This window comes from Oryctolagus cuniculus, chromosome 4 (genome assembly GCF_964237555.1).
Source record: "Oryctolagus cuniculus chromosome 4, mOryCun1.1, whole genome shotgun sequence".
NCBI lineage: Eukaryota > Metazoa > Chordata > Mammalia > Lagomorpha > Leporidae > Oryctolagus > Oryctolagus cuniculus.
The window spans coordinates 152,817,995-152,840,304 of NC_091435.1; the positions used below are offsets into that span (position 1 = coordinate 152,817,995).

Here is a 22,310-nt window from a genome sequence, read left to right on the forward strand (position 1 = left end):
TGTATGCTGTGAGAGGTTTGTGAATTTTGGCTAAATGAGCATTTTGGAGAAAGAGACAATGTGAAGAAATAAACTATTAAGTTCTTCTTTAAAACCAGAAAAACTACTAAGTCAGTAGAGAACTTTTCCAGATCCTCTTAAGACACTGGGAAAAACAGTCTCTCTTGGCAAATGAGGACCATACTCATCCGCCACATGCCAGAGCAAACCCCATCCATAGAGTCAAACTGGCCACTGGCTGAGGAGCTGTCAGGTCCACGCAAGTGTATGCTGTGGTGGACTCAGGTTCATCTGGGAAGTCCAGTCACTAGTGAGATACGGAAAGAATACTGCAGGGTGGAAAACTAACTTACATTTCTAATACAGTAATCATAAAGATGCTTGATCTGAAAGAAATACACTTTAAAATCCTGCTTGACGATTTTTTTTTCAGAACATGTGGAACTTCTTGTTGAAAGTACTTAAATGAAGTTAACCAATTATGGTTAAAGAGTTTACTGCTTGAATATATTGACTTTTCTTCCTATACAATCAATGTATTCAATATTTTAAATTTGCATTAATATATTTTCTGATTTAATATACTTAATGTGTAAATAAAACATTTCTATGGCCAGAACTAGTTGTATGAAAAAGAATTATATTGGGGTGGTGTTGTGTTGTTGAGAAGGCTAAGCATCTGCCTGTAGTGCCAGCATTCCACATGGGCACCAGCTTGAGTCCCAGTTGCTCCTCTTCCAATCCAGCTTAATGTGCCTGGGAAAATAGTGTGGGATGGCCCAAGTGCTTGGGCCCCTGCACCCATGTGGGAGACCTGGAAGAAGCTCCCGGCATGCAGCCATTTGGGGAATGATCCAGCAGACGGAAGATCTCTCTTTTTCTCTCTCTTCTCTCTGTATCTTTCCCTTTAAAACAAATCTTTTAAAAATTGCACATATTTTTCCTATTTTGTCAGTTTTAAGTTTATAATATTTTTAAAAGATTTATTTATTTGAAAGTCAGAATTACACAGAGAGAAGGAGAAAGAGAGAGAGAGAGAGAGAGAGAAGTCTTCCATCTGTTTGTTCACTCTCCAGATGGTGGCAATGGCTGGAGCTGTGCCGACCCGAAGCCAGGAGCCAGGAGTTTCTTCTGGGTCCCCCACATGGCTGCAGTGGCCCAAGGCCTTGGGCCATCTTCTACTGCTTTCCCAGGCCATAGCAGAGAACTGGATAGGAAGTGGAGCAGCCGGGTCTTGAACCGGCGCCCATATGGGATGCTGTACCACAGGCAGTGGCTTTACTTGCTACGCCACTGCACTGGCCCCTATAATATTTTTGTCATAATTCAAAGGTACTTCAAAAAGTTTGTGGAAACAGAATTAAAGTTTATTTTGGTGCAAAAACATTGAAATCCATGCATGAGTAGCCTTCAAAAAGTTCGTGGAAAATGTGTATTATGAAAAAACTATACATGGATTTCAAAGTTTTTATGCCAAAACAAGCTCATCTTTTTCAGAGAAAAAAAGTTTATTTATTTATTTTACTTATTTGATAGAGTGAGCCCCCATCTGCTGGTTCACTCTTCAAACACCCAGGAATCATGAACACAAGCCAGGTCTCCCCTGTGGGTGGCAGGGATTCAACTACTTGAGCCATCATGGCTTCTCTCCTGGGTATGCATCAACAAGCAACCGGAATTAAGAGTGGAGCTAGGACTCCAATCCAGGCAATGGATTCATCTGGAAGGGTGGATTTCCCATGTGGTATCTTTTGAAAAAAAGGTTTATTTATTTATTTAAAAGTCAGAGTTACAGAGAGAGATCTTCTATCTACTGGTTCAGTTCCCTGATGGCCACAGAAGCCAGGATCCAGGGCCTTCTTCCAGGTCTCCCACATGAGTGGCAGGGGTCCAACAAGCACTTGGGCCAACTCCTGCAGCTTTTCTCAGGCTATCAGCAGGGAGCTGGATCAGAGGCGAACTGGCATCCTAAAGGATGCCTGTGTCATAGGTGGCAGCTCTACATGCTACACCACAACGTGCTACCCCTCACCCCCATGTGGCAACTTAACCACTAAACCTAAGCCTGCCCAACAGCTTAGCTTTTATTTCCATTTTCCACAAACTTTTTAAAGCAATCTCATATACGAGTTCTACTTTGCAATTTCTTTAAATTACAAAATTAAAATGACACAGAGACGCACAAAGTACTGCTTTTTCTTTCTGAACAAGCTACTCTACACACTAAGGGAAGTAAGTGATTAGCTACGTTGTCACAGTTCTGAGAGCTGGAAATGCCTTTTAGAGATTATAGGCTAATTATGGCATTACCAGCCACCCATCATCCTTTAAAAAAACAATTAATGAACCTGAATTTAAGGCAGCAAAGGTTAAATGAGTTCCCTGGGGGTAAAATAGCAAGTCAGGCGTAGAGCAGGGCAGCCACTTTATTCTTGACCTCAGGGACACATCACCATCGTTTTACTGTAATGTGTTTTAATGCTTTTACATGTGGTGCTTTCTATGGGCTTTCTGAACACACATGCATAGGATCAATAGCTTTAAAAGCCTAAATAGTCTATTGGAAACAAATATTTCTCCTTAGAAAATGATATTTTCCTAATTTGGAAGATATCAAATAAAAAACTGGAGACTGCTTTGTAGATTTTGCTTTGTATATTGCCAATCAGAACAGAATTAACCCATGATTTTAGTCTCTTTTTGAGTTATTTGGGAAAAAATAAATCACCACTCTAATGACTTCAGTTGTGTCTTAGTAAAAGAACTCCCTCTTCTAAAACATGCAGAGCAATCATTTTCCCGAGCTTTTGTAGCTCTCTTCTGCTACCCACAACAAATAGCACTAAACTTTCAGAGTGACTAAAGATCTAAACAAAGACATGCCTATTTTCAGCAAACAGTGTTAGTGTGAGCTACTATTTACAGCCAATAAATCCAATAAAATTCGCTGGACTGAGATCCTTTTCACACTGACTCTTCACTGACACACAGAACATTATGCTAAATAATAACATGCAAGTTAGAACATTATACAAATAATCACCAAACAAAATGCCATCAAATAAAACTCCCTCCACATCATGGACTTTTTTTTTTTTTTTTTTTTTTTTTTTTTTTGACAGGCAGAGTGGACAGTGAGAGAGAGAGACAGAGAGAAAGGTCTTCCTTTTGCTGTTGGTTCACCCTCCAATGGCCGCCGCAGCCAGCGCGCTGCGGCCGGCGCACTGCGCTGATCCGAAGGCAGGAGCCGGGTGCTTCTCCTGGTCTCCCATGGGGTGCAGGGCCCAAGCACCTGGGCCATCCTCCACTGCACTCCCTGGCCACAGCAGAGAGCTGGCCTGGAAGAGGGGCAACCGGGACAGAATCCAGCGCCCCGACCAGGACTAGAACCCAGTGTGCCGGCGCTGCAAGGTGGAGGATTAGACTATTGAGCCACGGCACCGGCTGCTTCATGGACTTTTAATAGTGAATATTTGCAAGCACATGCGGTACTGAGGAGGTTGGGGGTAGGGTGGTGGTGTACAGTTGTTTTTGGTCCCTGAATGACTCTGGATGGAGAACTGTGAAGCCCTGCCTGTCCACCTGGCTTCTGCAATCCCTGCGAATTCTTCCTGCTTTCTCAAGCTGGAATAACATCTCCCAGGAAAATCCTCCAAAGCCAGTTGGCATGCCTCTTTCTCTAAGAAGCCTTTCTTAATATAATCATTTGTAAAAGATTCCTTATTTATTACTTATTTGTAGAGGCAGAGTTACAAAGAGAGGGAGAGACAGATAAATGTCTTATATCTGCTGGTTCACTCCCCAAATGGCTGCAAAGGCTGGAGTTGGGCTGATCCAAAGCCAAGAGCTAGGACCTTCTTCAGGCTCTCCCAAGCAGGTTCAGGGGCCCAAGTGCTTGGGTCATCCTCTGCTGCTTTCCCAGGCCATTAGCAAAGAGCTAGATTGGAAGAGGGGTGGCTGGGACATGAACCAGTGCCTATATGGGATGCCGGTGCCACAGGCAGAGGCTTAGTCTAGTATGCCACAGTGCTGGCCCTCTAAGAAACCTTTCTAAGTCTGAATTATCTGTTATTTTTGATGTTCTCACTTTTTAACTTCCCTAAAAGTTGGTCGTTTATACTTATAAACTTTGTCTTGATAATGGGAGAGCTAGGAAGTTAGATAGGGAATACATGATCTGGAAAATCTGCCAGTTCTGTCTCTAACCCTGCACACCTTCACTCCGACTCCTTACAAGCTAATTCAGCATATGAGCTTTCCCATGATGCACTCAGGTCTCCTCCATGACCAGGAGGCAAAAACGCGGCTGTGATGAACATGGCTAAGCCGAACTGCAAGTGGAGGTACCATAACACCGTCCTAGAGAACCCACGCACACTAATCCTGCTCAGACTCGACCCCGTTTGTACACTCAGTTAGGGCACTGCCCCTCCCCTACACAGACGACCACTGAATGCGGGAGCTGCTCCTGCCTTCTGGACTTCTCTCTTGCTTTTGCTCATGTGCAAGCCTCTCTTGCCTTGTCATGGTGAATCCCTCCCTGTGGGGTTGCCTGCACTCATGGCTGAATATACACTCATTCTCTCACTTTAAATAAACCCTTCTCTTACTATTGTACTTATGCCTCTGCTTTGAATTTGTATCTCATGTGGGGGCAAGAGCCAGGAATCAAAAGTTGGGAAACACATACGTACAACACTAACTACACAGATCAACTCTTCAAACAGATCCAGAAGTGGCCATTACATTTAGTGGTTTAGCTTCCTCACTGAAATGAGGTGCAAGTGCAAGAGGACGCACTTGCCCAGTAAACACAGCATGCTACACTGCTCTCATAAGGCAGACACTGGGTTCGTGGTGTTGACAGTCTAGTACCTGATGTAGTAAAGCTCTGTTTGGTAGCTGGGAAAGAAGTCAGGTTCCCTGCGGCCACCCAGTGGAGCACGATGTTGACATAAAGCCAACAAAGCCTTATGGGATAGAGCAGCCAAGATGATTTCTTAAAGGATGTATGACTAAAAAGGGTTCAGAGTCCTGGCCACAGTCTTCTTCAATTCCACACTAGTGTGCGACCCTGACCAACGTCAGGCTTGAGCACTGAGTCAGTGAGGAGCTCATTGAAGACGACTCCACCGAATTTATGGCTGAGAGCAAGAGTAGTTTTTATTTTTTGAAAAGACTTACTTATTTGAAAAGCTGAGAAAGAGATCTTCCATCTGCTCGCTCACTCCCCAGATAGCTGCAATGGTCAGAGCTTGGCTAGGCTGAAGCCAGCTCTGGTCCCAGCTCCAGTTGCATCATTAATAGCCTGAGTTCTTTTTTCCACCTTTGTGCCTTTCCATTTGTTGTCTTGGTCTGGAAGCTCTTCTCGCTGTTCTCTGCTGGCTGGTTGCTTCTCCATGAGTTCCTACCTGAAGAGTTCCCCCTAGGGCCCTTGGACCAACTGGCCTAGACTGGGTCTTCATTTAGCCCACATTCTACGCCTACTTACGACTGTAATGATGATGTTCTATTCGTACCCTCTGTAACACATCTGTGCTTTTTTATAATAAGGGCTGCATCTTTTTTTTTTTTTTTTTTTGGCTGCTGTTCACAATCTATCACTTTTATCTCAACAGTGCCTGACATATAAAAGATCCACAATAAAGACTTGTTAAATAAATTAGTGAGTACAAAATACTACAAAACTCATTCAACATTATTTAATTCTTCTAGGAAACCCTTAATATTTTTGAGAAACACAATTCTGTATTATAAAATATCTGAAAATAACAGATGATAAATTTAAAATGATGGGTGATGAGATTTTACTTTATTCCTTATAGAATTTTATATTCACTCAGAAGTAGAACTTTAAAAAAATTTTAAATGCTAACCTATGTCTTGAAATCAGGTATTATGATGCCTCCAGCTTTGTTTCTGTTGTGTAAGATTGCTTTAGCTATTTGGAGTCTCTTGTGTTTCCATATTAATTTTAGCATCATATTTTCTAGATTTGCAAAGAATGTCACTGGCATTTTGATTGGGATCACATTGAATCTATAAACTGCTTTTGGTAATATGATCATTTGATTATGTTGATTCTTCCAATCCATGAACATGGAAGATTTTTTCATTTTTTAAAATGTTGTCTTCTATTTCTTTCTTTAGTGTTTTGTAATTTTCATTGTAGAGATTTTTGATATTCTTGGTTAAATTTATCCCAAGGTATTTGATTATTTTTGGAGCTGATGTGATTGGGAGTTCTTAAAAGTTCTTTTTCAGCCATGACAAAATGTGTATACAAAGGCTATTGATTTCTCAGTGTTGATTTTATATCCTGCCACTTTACCAAACTCTTTTATGAGTTCCAATAGTCTTTCAGTGGAGTCTCTTGGATCCCTTATATATAGGATCATGGCATCTGCAAATAGGGATAGCTTGATTTCTTCACTTCCAATCTGTAACCATTGGATTTCTTTTTCTTGCTCAATGGCTCTGGCTAAAACTTCCAAGACTACCTTAAATAGCAAGAGTCGGCATCCTTGTCTGATTCCAGATCTTAAGTAGGATGCTTCAGCTTTTCCTCATTCAAGAGGATGCTGACTGTGAGTCTGCCACAAACTGCCTTGTGTTGAGGAGTGTTCCTTCTATACCCAATTTGCTTAAAGTTTTCATCATGAAAGGATGTTGCATTTTACCAAGTGTTTTTTCTGCATCTACTGAGATAATCATATTGTTTTTGTTCTTCAGTTTGTTAATGTGATGCATCACATTGATTGATTTGCTGGGGCATTACAATACCTGATTTCAGGACATACTACAGGGCAGCTGTAATCAAAACAGCTTGGTACTGACACAAAAACAGACCTGTAGATCAATGGAACAGAATAGAAACTCCAGAAATCAATCCAAGCATCTACAACCAACTTATATTTGACAAAAGACCTAAAATCAATCCCTGGAGCAAGGACAGTCTCTTCAACAAGTGGTGCTGGGGAAACTGATCTCCACATGCAGAGGTATGAAACCAGAACCCCTACCTTACACCTCACACAAAATTCCACCTAAAATGGATCAAAGACCTAAATCTATGACCCAGTACCATAAAATCATATACACAATGAAATATCATTCAGCGGTAAAAAGAAAAAAAGAAATTCTGTCTTTTGCAACAAGATGGATGCAAGTGGAAGCCATTATACTTAGTGAAATAAGTCCCAAAAAGACAGATATCATGTTTTCCCCAATCCAAGGTAATTAATAGCATACCTGAAATGTAATGTACTGGAATGAAAATACACATTTTGAGATCTGATGATTTTTATAGCCCTTGTTTCTTTCACTGAGGAAGAGTGTTTTTCCCTCTCTTCACACTATTTGTTGAAATCTTTTACTTAGAGTAGGGTTAACTGTACAAACACTAAGTATACTGCAAATAGATCTTGGTAAAAATTAAGTCTGAGAATGTGAAAGGGATGGAGAGGAAGGGTTGGAGCGTGGGCAGGGAGGGTGGGGGGGGGGGGGAAGTGCCACTATGTTCCTAAATCTGTATATATGCAATACATGAAATTTATATACTTTAAATACAATTTTAAAAAATAACAGAATATAAGAAAACATGCTAATCTATGTCAAAAAGTCTGTATTTCTGATTGGATGTAAAAACATCCCTGATTAGTCACTAATGCCTAAATATTGACTGTAATAACCATCCATTTCATTGTAGTAGATATAGAAAAGATGAATGACATATGACATATGAGAGATCTTCAAGAAATGTTCTGAAAATGAATATTATGAAAAAATATGCATGATCTCAAAATTTTTGCACCATAATAATGTTTTTTTTTTTTTTTTTTGACAGGCAGAGTTAGACAATGAGAGAGAAATACAGAGAAAAAGGTCTTCCCTCTGTTGATTCACCCCCCAAATGGCCACTACAGCTGGTGCACTGCGCCAACCCGAAGCCAGAGCCAGGTGCCCCTCCTGGTCTCTCATGCTGGTGCAGGGCCCAAGCACTTGGGCCATCAGCCATCCTCCACTGCACTCCCGGGCCACAGCAGAGAGCTGGACTGGAAGAGGAGCAGCTGGGATGGAATCTGGCGCCCTGACTGGGACTAGAACCCGGGGTGCCGGCGCCGCAAGCGGAGGATTAGCCTAGTGAGCCACAGTGCCGGCCCATAATAATGTTTGAAACTCAATTTTCCATGAACTTTTTGAAGTACTCTTCATATTAGTCACACAGCTAAGAAACAAAGAAAAATCAACTTTTCTTATATCCTTAACAGCATAAACATAAAAACAAATGCTTCTCAAGAACGGCAGTTCTCAAAGAAATGTTCTAGTTTGGGGGTGAGGAGAGATGAAGAAACCTGTCTGTAACATGACATCACAATGAATAATCGAACTTGAAACATACAGAGATGGAAGAAATCATGAAAAGTAAATCATGGCTATGGAGATGCTTCTGTCTCCACGAATGAGTATGAATGAATTTCAAGTTCTTTATTACTCAGAGCAGAAAAGATCACAATGGAATGTAATGAAATGTTTGTAATGAAATGTGATGAAAATTCATTACAATGGAATGCTAGAAAAGAACAATTTCTAACAATGGTACTTTACTAGTCGTAGTATTGGATCCAGTCACTACTCTTCAGTTCTGATGTACGACCTTCTACCAAAGTTACATGACAATGCCACAAATGTTACATGACAGTAAGCTTTTGGGACAATTAAATGGATAAAACTTCAATTTCCTGCATAAAATCTGAAATTTGAAATTTAGACTTTTTATAATTTAAAAAGGCAAAATTTAAAATAACCCAAAACAAAAGCTAACAGAATTGGCCAAGCATATAACACTGAACCTTACATTTATACAGTGCTTCTATATATAAGAATGACTATGAAACTATCTTTTTGTAGCCATTTTTTCCCATAAAACTAATAGTCACTGCTAAAAGGGCTGCTCTCAACTTAGCAGACACTTTTCCTCAAATATTCTAGACATCAAAACGAACAGTAGCTGTCAAATTCTTACTGCATAATCTACAATGGTAATCCATTACTGTATTTCGTTCGTAATAAATCTCTGTGATAAGGTTAACATGTCAAACACAGCACAAATAAGAGAGCACCAAAAAATGAAAATTACTTTGCTTATGTTTCAGTATTAGAATTTTATTTGCTAAAGGGTAAAAACAGATTTGCAAAATTCACAGTTAACTTAAAACAATAGTTTTAAACCTTTATTCCTAGTCCTTACTGCCTTCAGGAAGGAAAGAACATCTGGTTATTTAAGGAACACAATATGTTCACATTTTCTATGACTTTTGTTTCTAATTGGGCTTTAAAATTTTTTTTTCTTTGCATTTGAACAACTAGCTAGAACAATGTTTTTTAATCACTTCATATTTTTCAGACTGTCCTCTTTCTATCCCTCTAAACTTTATTGGATTGTTTTTGGAAATCTGCTCAGTAGTTCTAATATGATAAAGGAAAGGCAATGAGGATTAGGCTTGTGGTCTGAAGAGCTAGATACAGAAACCATTTTTACCGTGTTCAGAGAACAGCATGCTACAAATGGATACTTTACATTCACTCTGGTCATGAAACACACATTTTCAAGTTCCGAGGAGTTCTTAGGTCACTTATATACATGGTAGTTTCATTTTTTTTTTTTTTTGCAGTGACATGCCTATTATGAATAGAAGAATTTGTAGAGAAATACATAGGTAGGATACCACTGTCTTTAAAATCACCTAAACTACTCTACGTCTTGTATGGAAATGTGATCCAGATGGAGTCGCTGACTCTGCTGTGATACGGTATCCGTCCTTTTAATAAGGCTTTAATACTCAGCTGGATTCTCACTAGGTCACTTATGAAAGGAGGACACTGCACTACAGACTGTCTAGGTTCTTTGTAGTTCTGAGACTCTGATACAATGAGTGAAGTACATGAGCTAGATTCTTTGTGATGTCTTCCCTGTTCCTAATCCTTGAAGGTTGTAATAGATTTTTAAATAATTCTGACTGATAGCAAATTAGGGGGTTAGCTACCCTTTAAGTTCAAAACATGGGGTAGTATCACCAAATGATAAAATGGCAGATGAAAATATTCCTTTGGTTTTAGTGGAATATGGATATGGGTTCCAGAAATATTCTCAATGAATGAGGACCCTCTAGATTAAAGTCAGTGCTGTATATTGGAAAAAGGTGTTGTGTTTGAATTAGAATTCCATTCTATCACTCTTGATACCAAGCACAGCAGGACACAAAGCCACACGCTAAAAGAAAAAATTAAATTAAAAAATCAAATGCGCAGGATTCAAGCGCTAAGGAAGAGTGACTGATCAAATATGCAAATAGATAACATGCAAGATGTTGTGAGGACTCAAAGGAGAGGACACATCCTAGCTGAACCCGGAAATGATGTCACAAAGAAGGAAGAATGGATGCCAGCAATCTGAAGAGGGAATGAACTGACCGAAGAGTTATAAAGCCACCACTGTTCACGTGGAAACTTACAAACTTTCAGACTTTGAGAAAGCCACATAACCTTAAACTCTACCCAAAAAGAATGAGGAAAGACAACCTTCTCTGACTCTGCATAGAGTTGCTGCTAGGACCAAATTAAAGACGGCAAAGTGCTCAGAAAACTGTGTTGGAGTCTGCTCCTACTATTACTTACAGTCCATAGGTCCATTATTTCAGTGTTTCCACAAGAAAGCCTACCTCTGATAGAAAATAAGTAAAGCTTAATGTCTCAAGGTCTACTAGTAGAATCTATCCTCAACTGAGATGTCTCTACAGGGTTTTAGGAATGATAGTAGGACAAAGTGCTTTTCTGAGGGCTGACAATGAACTTAGTAAGGTTTAGAGTTCTCAGTTCATTTTTATTTTATTGAATCTGTCAGCAGCACTCAACATTACTGTTGTAAGAAGCTGGGACATGGGGAAACTGCTTTCATGTCTCAAATATCGTCTTACTGCTAGTTCACTTCATTGAAGACTGATTCAAATGTTTTAAGTATTTTACTGTTGCATTTCAAGCACTGTGAGGTCTAGATTTCTGGAGGATCATCTTTCCCTCTCTTTTTTCCTCCTCGGCACAAATGGTTTCTTTTGCGACTAAAACAGAAATAAACTACAATGATATTTCTTCCCATTGGTGGATTTCTAAAACATAACTTTATTTTTTCACTTGTACCTTCGTAGCACTGGACTAGATGTTTTAGTTCACTGGAGGAGGTCAGTACTTTACAAATGACGTTCTGCTTGGGCAAATGTGACAAAAGAGAGCCTCAAGGTTTAGCCAGCATGATATTGCCAAAGTAATGAGGATCGTTGGTGGCAGAGCCAAGCTTGACCCAGGGTCCCAATTCCTTGCTTGCAAAATGCTATGCTGCCCCAGACCTACATCAGCACATGTGCCAAGTGACATAGGATATTACTTAAAATTCATTAAATGAGATCAATGGCCAAGCTGTTATTCACACTTGATTATAACTACCACTTTGCTGGATTAGACATCTCCAAGCTCCTTAAAGCCACACAGCTTTCTTTATCTTTTGTAGATAGATATCATCATGAATGTGCTCTCATGTAACCTTGTAAACATGACTCCCCCATCCTCCTCAATTTCTTATGTTTCAGAAACATCAGGTTAAGGTCCTACATTTTATATATTATCTTGACTGCATGTTCAATGGGTAAGACTTTTAATGTAAAGGTGGTGTATCATCCTTTACACAGAGGTATGCTATTACCTCCTATTAAACCTCAAAGAATCTATATTTTTAACACTTACAGAATTTGCTTCATTATATACTTGATGATGTATACTATTTTATCAGGAGGTAAAAAGCACTTTAGTATAAAGAATTCTGGAACTGGATGAGTGAATCATAGGAAGAGCTACTGTATTCAACTAGGAAGAAATTACCAAGATAACAGGTTTTGAGAACCTATTCATTTCTCTCTTCAATTAAATCAAACAAACCACACAGAGACTATAACATCTATTTTAGCATTTTTTTTCATTCTGTATAGATTTCTAATACTAACCTGATGGAATTTGTCTTGAGTTTGTAGATCAAAACTCACACTGCCTTGACCAGCAACCTCATTCTTTACGTAAGTATTTCATCACCTTGGTGGGGATTTTTTGGGTAAAAAGTACTCATACAACTTGTATACATATATGTGCATAAAAACATAAATAAGGAATTTTAGATTATCATAGTCAGACTCTTCAACCTTACCAGAAAAAAAAAAACAAGGTTCCTTAAACATCAGAGAAATGATGGATTATATTTTTGAATGCTTAATATTTCTTTGTGTAACAGAAATGATTTTGCAGAAACCAGATACATGCACAAGAAAATAAATTCTTTTAACTCAATCAAAAAGTAAATAGAGGATATGCTCAAAAGTTGAGTTCAACAACCAAGAGAAGGGCAGTAATCCTTTAGCCTCAAAATTTACATTAAGCTTGGAGGCCCTAGTTGATCAGCCAGAGCTTTGGCAGTGGAATCCACAGACAGACTGACTGACTCAGAGATGGCTTGACAATTGCCAATGTGACTGTTGGGGTGATTGCCAAGAAGCCAAAGGCTTGGATTACCATCCAGTGCCTGGCATTCAAAACTCGTGTTTGAAGCATTCTCTCTTATACTTCAGCCAATATTTTTGTTTGGCTCAAAAGTAGCAAGGATTCACAGATTTTTTAAGATGATTAAATGTTCGTATTTTCAAGAAATATAACATTAGTTGTAAAAGAGCACACTTTTTCTCTGAAGTGTAAAGAAATCACTTTACACTCAAATCGAGAAATCAGTGTTAAAGTTTGTTTAAGTCTTAATTTTATTAGGTTACCCTAAGCCCACAAAATAAGAAATACATATTTATAATATGAAATCAATCAATATTTCATTGAATCACCGACTTCTACAGAACTGGTCCTTCGTACAGATCTACTTTCTTGCTCTTCACATCGCTCCTGAAGCTTTACTTGGATAAGTCATCCCTGTTGAGGGTCCCAGTAAGAATAAAGTGTGGCTACAAGGAGAGGTGGTTGCTCAGTTCTCTCCTTGCTTTAGGAGGGAGGCAGGACAGCAGGACAGCCCTCTGGGGGACAAGAGACGTGTGTTCTAGTTTACCACAGCAGTGTCCGCTTTATCTGTCTGCAGACTAGCTGGCTGACGATGGGAGTAAGTTTTGGCCTCCATTCTTAGGCAAATTTTAGCATTAGGGAATCTATCTGCCATTAGGCAATACTGCTTTTGGAATCCTTAAACACATACAGAGAAGCCTAGTTTGCACCCAACTTGAAATTACGCATGCCTTATCAAGGAAGCTTACCTTCGGGTCTCTAAGGAACAGAGCCTTAAGGATTAGCGAGTGCACATCCCCGATGAGTGGGTAATGCATCAGAAGGCCGAGGCAGGTCTGGTAGTTGCTGGAGATCACTAAACAAGAAGGAAAAGTAACTCAGCTGCAGCACTGCTTAAGGTGTCCTGCAATACTAAGAGAATAAAAATCACAACTTAAAGCCAAAGAAAGCAAAGCAATAATTCAACTGATTGGATAAAAAGAAGGAAGGAGAAGGGATCCTTACCAAAATGGCCTTTGAAGCAGCTCACTGTACCGCTAACTGCAATCTAATATACTAGCACTTATCCTCAGGGGGTGCTGGAGGGAACAGCTTCACATACAGATATGTGCGCACGTTCGCAATATAAATAAATTCTCAGAAACATGCATATTTATTGCCATTTATATGGCTGCGTTTAAATGTCTCCAGTTTTGCTGCTTAGAAATTAGTAACAAAAACCTTATGAAGGAGAAAGAACCAGTTTAGAATACTCATAAAATAATATTTACCTTGATTACTATGCTTTAAAACATATACAGTTATTCTTTTATATATAAATATTACATAATTAGAAATTTAAAAATATAATTTCCTCCAATTATTTGTTTTTCTAAAGGTAACAAGAAATTTGGAGAGGAAATATCTATGCAGCATTTCTTGGAGGAAAAAAATGTCAAAATCTTCATAGATAAGTTCCACAGACTGTCATTTAATTTTTTTAAAATCAGCCTAATTATGGGCACAATTATTAAAAACATGTTTCCAGGCAGGTCTATGTAAACGACTTCACTGCTTGGCAGTCTATGCACCACTGCCGTCACAGTTGGGCCCCTCACGGTGCCGGCTGTGTGAGCACACAACTGCCTCCATGGCGCTGGCTAAGACGAAACTTTACAGTTACAACTTCCTGTGCTTGCGACCAATGCCTTTTCATTCACCAGTTCTTTGAAAAATGTTCCACAGGAAAACAACCGTGAGTCAGTAGAAACAACACGAACCACAAAAATAAACAATTATTTGTAATCAGAAATACCGTTGAATCTTAAGACTTTCTTTCTCCTGTTGAAAAAATAAATCCTTCCTGTAGCTTCTCACTCCCTTCTCTCCACCCATGAGTACTATGGCAGGAGGAGACAAGACTGGGCAAAATGAGTAATTATAATCGATGTAAGGAACCACTTTATCATCTTCATTTCCACTGCCGATCTGACAGCTTGTAATTTCATACATCTGCTTTCATTTGTAAAGCATTCACTTATCCTACCCTTTCCAGTTCTTTTCCAGATCCCTCCACATTCTTTTTATTTGCTCTCTTTTGCATATATACATTCAGTGACCTGCTGTCCTTTTGTCTCTAGAAATTCAAAAGGCTTGGATACTGAGAGCAGTGCAATGGTTTCATGTTGTAGTTTACTTTGAGTTTTAACAAGTGAACAAAATTGGGATAATCAATATGACTTACAAATCAAGAAGTGATTTTTCCAAATTCTATAATGATTATCATTTAGAAACTGACCACAGAAGACTCTTTACATAGTTTTGTAAGAGAGGCAGGAGAGTTTTGTGGGAAGGGTTTTGGGCTCAGTACTCAGACGTGGATGTGAACCTGGGGTCCCATTTACATTTTTCAAAAAGTCACCTGAAGATAATCGGTGTGACTGACTCCCAGCAGCTGTTCCAAGGCTGTGCGAACAACCTCTGCAAGCAGAGGTTTAGTCAACTGAAAAACAATTTTCTGATGAAAAATAATAAATACTTGCCTGCCTCACTCAATCCAATAGTTATGTGTTGAGTACTTAATCATGACAGGCCCTGTGCTAAAAGGGGATGTAGAGAAGACAGCACAGTCCTGGCTGTAAGGAAAATCAAACCCCAGAGGGCAGATGTGCAACACCTCACTTAGCTACTGCGACCACTTCCGCTACGATGACAATGAATTCCTGACGGCTCTGGCCAGGCCCCAGGCGAATCACTTTACCACACCACCTCATTTAATTTCTATGACAGTCTTTACATGAAGGTTCAATAATTATTACAGATGCAAAACTTGATGTTGGGAGATACTGTTACTTGCCTAGGTTGCACAGTGATTCCTTGGTGGAGCAGGCACTGAAATTCAGAAAGCTAGCTGAAGGGTCCACGGTCTAGCTAATATACGGTTGCGTTTTGAAAGGTCATTGTTTTGAAAATCAATGACATAATGGATGTAAATAATACTGTAAATAGTAAAGTCCATTACTACTATTACTGTTATGTAGTAGTTTTAAATAGCCTGGATGGTTAGCAGAACTTACTGTGGAATAGCCTGATATATGTATCTGGAGTGACCAAGTAACAATTCTATGTTATTACAACTTGACAGAATTTTGGAAGCTATCAGAAGCTATAAATATACAAGGCAAGCCAAATATGAATTATGTATTAATATTCTACTAGCAAACAAATGAAGGAGTTAACATTCATCCTTCCGTCCTTCCTTCCATCCATCCATCTATCCATCCAGTCAATGCTTGCAATATTTCTTGAGCATCTATTAAATGCCTGACAGATGCCAGGCACCGAGCTAGGCACATAATGGGGACTAAGTCTGTGCCCCCTGCCTTCAGGGAGTGCCATCCCTAATCTATGCAGGAAAATCTGTACTTTTGGAGCATCTTTAATTAACAATTACATACGCTAAATATTAAATCTCTTTGTGAATAACCATGCCCCATTTATAGTAGGTAAAAGAGAACTATCCAAGCTGACTTAAAAGCAAAATAGCAGGAATCTGTTGGAATAAGAATTTAGTTTTGATCTTAAAATTGTTGTTGGACATGAAAAACTAATTTGCAATGTTGCTCCTCTTCCGGTGTTTATCATATCAAGGCAGGGCAGTGACATGCAGGAAAAAAAAGTAAAAGATTGTTAAAAACCAGGCCAGCCCTCTGCTGTGGCCAAGGAGTGCAGTGGAGGATGGCCCAAGTGCTTGGGCCCTGCACCCCATGGGAGACCAGGAAAAGCACCTGGCTCCTGGCTCCTGCCATCGGATCAGCGCGGTGCGCCAGCTGCGGCGGCCATTGGAGGGTGAACCAACAGCAAAGGAAGACCTTTCTCTCTGTCTCTCTCTCTCACTGTCCACTCTGCCTGTCAAAAAAAAAAAAAAGAAAAAAAAAAAAACCATTGAATGTTGCTGCCTACAAACACTTGAAATAAAGTATGTTTATGCTTTATGAACAAATATTAAGGTTCCACTCTGAAGAGATGATTCAGTGAAGTTCAAAACAAAGGCGACTGGGACCTAGAAAAACAATTTGGAATCGGAAGCTCAGATTAGAACAGTGGCCCTGTCACTTACTATGTGTGAACTTAGGTAAGCTGATTAACTTCCCTGAAACTTTGCTTCTCCCATTTACAAAACAAAAGCTGTCAGTATGAACCACAGTTACTTATGTCAAACTCTTAAAAAAAAAAAAAAATGGAGCCTGTAACCTGAACAGCTACACAAGACTTTCCCAACCCGATCTTTGCAGTTAAGCCACTGCTACGGATATACTCTGTACTATCCCGGCCTGCAGAAAGCCCTTGTAACCAATAGTCCCTGTCTCCAGCGGTGTGTGTGGAATTCTGCACTGCAGGCTTCCCCAGCCCCTCAGCCGCATCCGCCTGGGCCCGATCCCTCCAGGCTGCAGACTTCCCAAAGGAACTGTCTGCTTCTGCAGAGTTGCTCTCGCTGTCACTCACTTTTGGCTGACAAGAGACAACACTTCCTCCACCCACAGGGTGTCTGTGCAGGTGGCACAGAGGTAGAAGTCATGCCTCCCCATCCTGTTTGCTTCTGTTTCAGAACAGAACCCCGCCACTTGTCTGTCTCAACCTTTAAATGGCCCGCCACTCTTCTGGAGCGGTCGGAGGGAGCTGGTTTAAACTGTTGCCCCAGTAGAGAAATAAAAAAAGAGTAAAATCAGTAAAGATAAGCAGAGAATGTGACAGTCTGACAAAGTTTAAATTAATGTAAATCGATAGCTTATGTATAACCCGAAGTTAATTCTACCTACAACTGTAACATATGTAAAGGCAGCACTGTTTCAAATTATTTCATACTGAGATATACTTTCTCAAAGTAACAAAACGGACCAAGAACAACTATCACAAAACATGAAACTATATGTAAACTTTCTCCAACTTTCCAACCAGTTAAAAAAAAAAAAAGGCTGTCAAATATTAGCTACGGAGTGCCTGTAACATGCCTGGTGGCAACTTGCCCTATATTTACTAACACTCCAAGAGTCCTCCTAAGCCACAAGAGCGCCAGCATTCCTCCCTGGCGCTGATGAGGAGGCAGCAGCGCCGTGGCCAGAGGGCACAACCACGGTGGCAGGGCTCCCGACCAAGGGCAGAGGCGGGGCAGGACCTGGGGCTGTGGAAGCGGGAGCCTTGCTTTCCATCTCTCTGTCTGATACGACAGGGGTATCTGTCCTGCTATTTTATCCAGCTATTTTTCAATCACAGAGAAGCCTCAAAGATACACCAATCAAAGTCCTAGATGTATTAGACCAGAAATAGCAGATATTTAGAAACAGGCAGACATTCTTTTGCTTAGCTATAAATTGACAGATAAAAACAAAGAGATTAAATATAAAATAACGAGCTAACCAAAAAGGAAAGCTTAAGGCTTTCTCATAGTTCACTGCACTTCTCCACTGGGAAGCGAGTCAATGGGTATGTCAGTAGCTGTGGGGCTCCTGGCATGCAGAAGGCGTTCGGTAAATGCATGTGCCCTGAAAAAATACTGTTGAGGTCCTACTACGTATAGGAAAGAATACCTAATACAACCTGCAGTGCTTAAACTGTTTAAAGACCCTTACCGTCTTGGCTTTCCCCATACAAAATGGCAACACACAAAATGGAATTTCAAATGGACCATCAAACAAGGGGAGAAGGAGTAGGGAACAAATCATAAATAAAAACAACAAAACTTTTATTCTATTCAGTCTTGGAGAAAGTCAAGCAGAACACACTCTCATATCCTCCACAAGAGTGATCCGTAGGCCGGCGTTGCAGACTCCTACAGGATTTTGTTCTAAGTATTCCTCCCTGGCTGCTTTCGTGACAACTGGCTCCCTGAGCACCACCCACCACGACAGCCACCACCCTCGGAACCTGACACGTGTGTCTGCACACACTTGGAGAGGCTTAAGGCAAGTCCTTATTTCTCAGGAGGATTTCGTGTGAATTCAGCTTAAGAAGTTCCCGATTCAGAGAAGCTCACTTCAGAGAAGTACAGAAAAAAAACATAAAAATTGTTATTATTAGTGCTCTTCAGACTTAATATAGTTTAAACAGAATCTATTTTAATCAGAGGTCAAACATCCACACGAGGGATGCTTACTGAAGCATTTGTATCTGCCAGTCTGCAGTGCTGCCATCTGCAAGGCATTCGTCAGCAGCGTCCCACTGCAGAACTGCCAGCGGCCAGGGAGCAGGGCAGGAGAAAGCCCTGAACCGGAAGTCAGGGTAGCGGCACGTTAGCGCCAGCCGTTCCCCCAGCTCTAGCTATGAAATCTGACACAGGTTTCATCTGTCTCCATATTCTCTATCTCATCACACCTGAGAGAATAAAATGAGGCAATGCAGTGTAAAAACAGTATCTTTTAATGCAAGTTATTAACACTGATCTAATTATTATAGGGATGTACTCAGATTCAAAGCCCAAGTTTCATATCCACATCTGTAAGACACCATGGAAAACAGCTTGAAAAAATTTAGTGGGCATTGAGATTTAGACAAGAAACAGCAAGCTTGATACACAGATTTGCTTCTCTTAATTTTTCATCCAAATGAAAGAAACTGCAGCTCAGGAATTAGATAATCTGAATACAGACACATATGGTATAATTATTTTGTTTCACCTAGTGATTTTTAATGCTTTCCCCAGAAACATAGTTTGTGGAAATGATTAAAGTACAGAAGCTATTTAATAAATGCTAACTACCTTTTTCCTTTGGTTATACTCTGTATATTCATTTATTCGACAACAATTTATTGAACAGCTATTTTGTTTCAAATACTGAGCTAAGCCCTAAGGAATTAAAGAATGAAGACACAATCTTAGTCTTCACTTCGCGTTCCAATGGAAGAGAAGCCAAACCACTAACTGTAACACGGGGTACGGGTGGTGCCAACACCTAGAATGAGAGAATCTGAGGTCGGTGAGGATGTCAGCCAATAATATGTGGAAGCAAACAAAGGCAGGACACTGAGTGGGGCCTATGGCAGGGGAGCTAAGGAGAAATGAAGACGTTAGGGGGAGAACACAGGCAGAGGTCATACTTGTACACAGGGCAGTCACTAGGTGACTGAATAAACTGTGAACATCCAGATAAGTATTTTTAAATAAATTTATTTATTTTGAAAGGCAGAAAATCAGAGAGAGAGAGCCATCAGACAGAGTGAACCCAGCCACAGCAGGTTCACTCCCCCAATGCGAGTAACAATTGGAGCTGCACAAGGCCCAAGCCAGGAGCTAGGAACTCAAGCTGGGTCTCCCACATGATGGCAGGGACCAACTGCTTGACCTTCTGTCCCCCAGGGTACACATCAGCAGGAAGCTGGATTGGAGAGTGAGGTAGGACTTGAATCCAGGCACTCTGATGTAAGATGCAGGTGTCCCAAGTGACAACCAAACACCCATCCCCGGGCAATGGAATGCTATTCAGTGTTAAAAATAAATAAGCACGGCCGGCGCCGCGGCTCACTAGGCTAATCCTCCGCCTTGCGGCGCTGGCACACCAGGTTCCAGTCCCGGTCGGGGCGCCGGATTCTGTCCCGATTGCCCCTCTTCCAGGCCAGCTCTCTGCTGTGGCCAGGGAGTGCAGTGGAGGATGGCCCAAGTGCTTGGGTCCTGCACCCCATGGGAGACCAGGTGAAGCACCTGGCTCCTGCCTTCGGATCAGCGCGGTGCGCCGGCCGCAGTGCACTGGCCGCGGCAGCCATTGGAGGGTGAACCAACGGCAAAGGAAGACCTTTCTCTCTGTCTCTTTCTCTCACTGTCCACTCTGCCTGTCAAAAAATAAAAAAATTAAAAAAAAATTTAAAAAATAAAAAAATAAATAAGCACACAAACCATCAAAAGACACAAAGGAAACTTAAATGTGCATTACCTAGCAAAAGAAGCCAATCTGAAAAAGCCTGTTACTGTATGATTCCTACATGACTCTCTGGGAAAGGCGAAACAATGGAGACAGCAGAAAGACAGGTATTAGAGAGGAGGGTGAGTGGGCAGAGCACACAGGATCTTCAGGGCAGTGTGATACTATAATGGGGAATCCGTGTCATGAGACTTTGTCTAAACCTGGGGAATGTCCAACACCAGGAGTGAACCCCAACACAGACCATGGGCTCTGGGTGATAACGATGTATCTAAGCAGGCTCTCGCACTGTCACCAATGTGGAATGTTGACAGTGAGGGAAACTCTGAGTGTGTGGGGCAGGGGAGTTGTGAGAACTCTACATTCTGCTCAGTTTTGCTGTGAATCTAAACTTCTCTTAAAAAATTAAAATCTACTTCAAAAATGTTAACATAAAACAAAGAGACAGTGAGTCACTGTGTCTCAGCCTTTGTCAGTGGAATTTCAGAAGACCGTCACACTAAAATAAAACATAATATAAGTGATATTTGTAACTCCAAGGACACATTAATACCCGTATCTGATATGGCCATGAAAACAACTGACAATATTTTATGTCTGAAGGGAAGAGAGCTGGCAGGCAGGAGGTGCTTAAACATTCCTTCTAAAACAGGACCGCCAATTTCTGCTTTGATAAAACTTTGTGACGCATTACCATGTGGTTTAAAAGAGTGTTTATTTTTAGGAATTGAGGCTGGGCAAAGCTTTTCTAGAAAAGACAAGTAAATTCAGTTTGCGGTTGAAATAAACTACATTTTGACATGAGTATCATGTTAAAATCATGTTTTTAACTAGAAAATAGAGACATAAGAATTTGGAGGTAGGACAGATGGGAGCGCTGGCAGGCAGACTGGCTGAAGAGTAAGCAGAGGTGAAAAACGAAACCAAAGGAATAACACGTCAACCACACAGAAGACACACCTGCTATGCCAGGCCAGGCCAGGCCAGATCGGACCCCTGCAGGAGACAGGTAAACCCTGGTATCGTTAATGTGTGTGTGCTGGCTGAAAACACAGGCAGGAAGTACTGGGCAGAAGTACCAACAAGGGAACTGTGCCATTTGCAGTGTGTTCAGAGAGAAAGTAAATTTAAAAAGACCATAAACATGTGAAAGACACTTTCTGCTGAAGAAAACCTACAGTTAAGTAGACTTGATTATAGTGTTTGGGTTATTAATACAATTTACAAGACAAATAAAAGTTACATTATATTTAGAGAAAATGTTTTTCTTTGATACTAGTTAAAAACAAAGTAAAATTTCCCATCAATACAATATATGTGAAAAAATTAATTTTAAAAGCTGAAAAAATAAATAAAAAGTTGACAATGCTGTCTTTGAAAAAGTCACATTGAAAAGTATATTGTAAAATGATCATTTATTCATTAGAGTTATATTCCAAGGGTGAGAATGGCACCTGTCCTTTCAGCCACGCTGTACAGAAGCCCACCCCTGGGGTGTCCATCCTTTGCTCTGGCACTGCCCCAAGTATTAACTGAGCACATGAAGAGCTTCCAATGTGAGAGAGAGGAGAGAATTATAAAGCTGGTTCTGGTACAAATGAGGAGAGGAGACCAACACCCATACAATAAGGAGCAATATAAGGAACAAGCATAATTAAGTGCTACATTGTGTTAAAAATCTTAGAGGCCTGCAGCAGTGGAAGATCCGGGAGGGCTAGAATGCTAGGCAAAGGTTTGCTAAAAAGCTGCTTCGCCCAGGCGTGAAGGAACAAGAATCAGGAAGTGAAGACAGGGGAGGGAGGGACTCGCCTGAGACTT

At 40.5% G+C, this 22,310-nt stretch overlaps 1 protein-coding gene across 9 annotated transcripts in view; it reads right to left on the minus strand.

Annotated features, from left to right (window-relative positions):
- TBC1D5 (TBC1 domain family member 5) overlaps nucleotides 1–22,310 on the minus strand; it is a 602,613-nt gene that overhangs the window by 118,902 nt on the left and 461,401 nt on the right. For all 9 annotated transcript variants that reach the window (XM_070072843.1, XM_017346738.3, XM_008266048.4 and 6 more), the window contains one exon: nucleotides 13,350–13,456. In XM_070072843.1, the coding sequence (XP_069928944.1) occupies nucleotides 13,350–13,456 (107 nt within the window). The remainder of the gene's footprint in view (nucleotides 1–13,349; nucleotides 13,457–22,310) is intronic.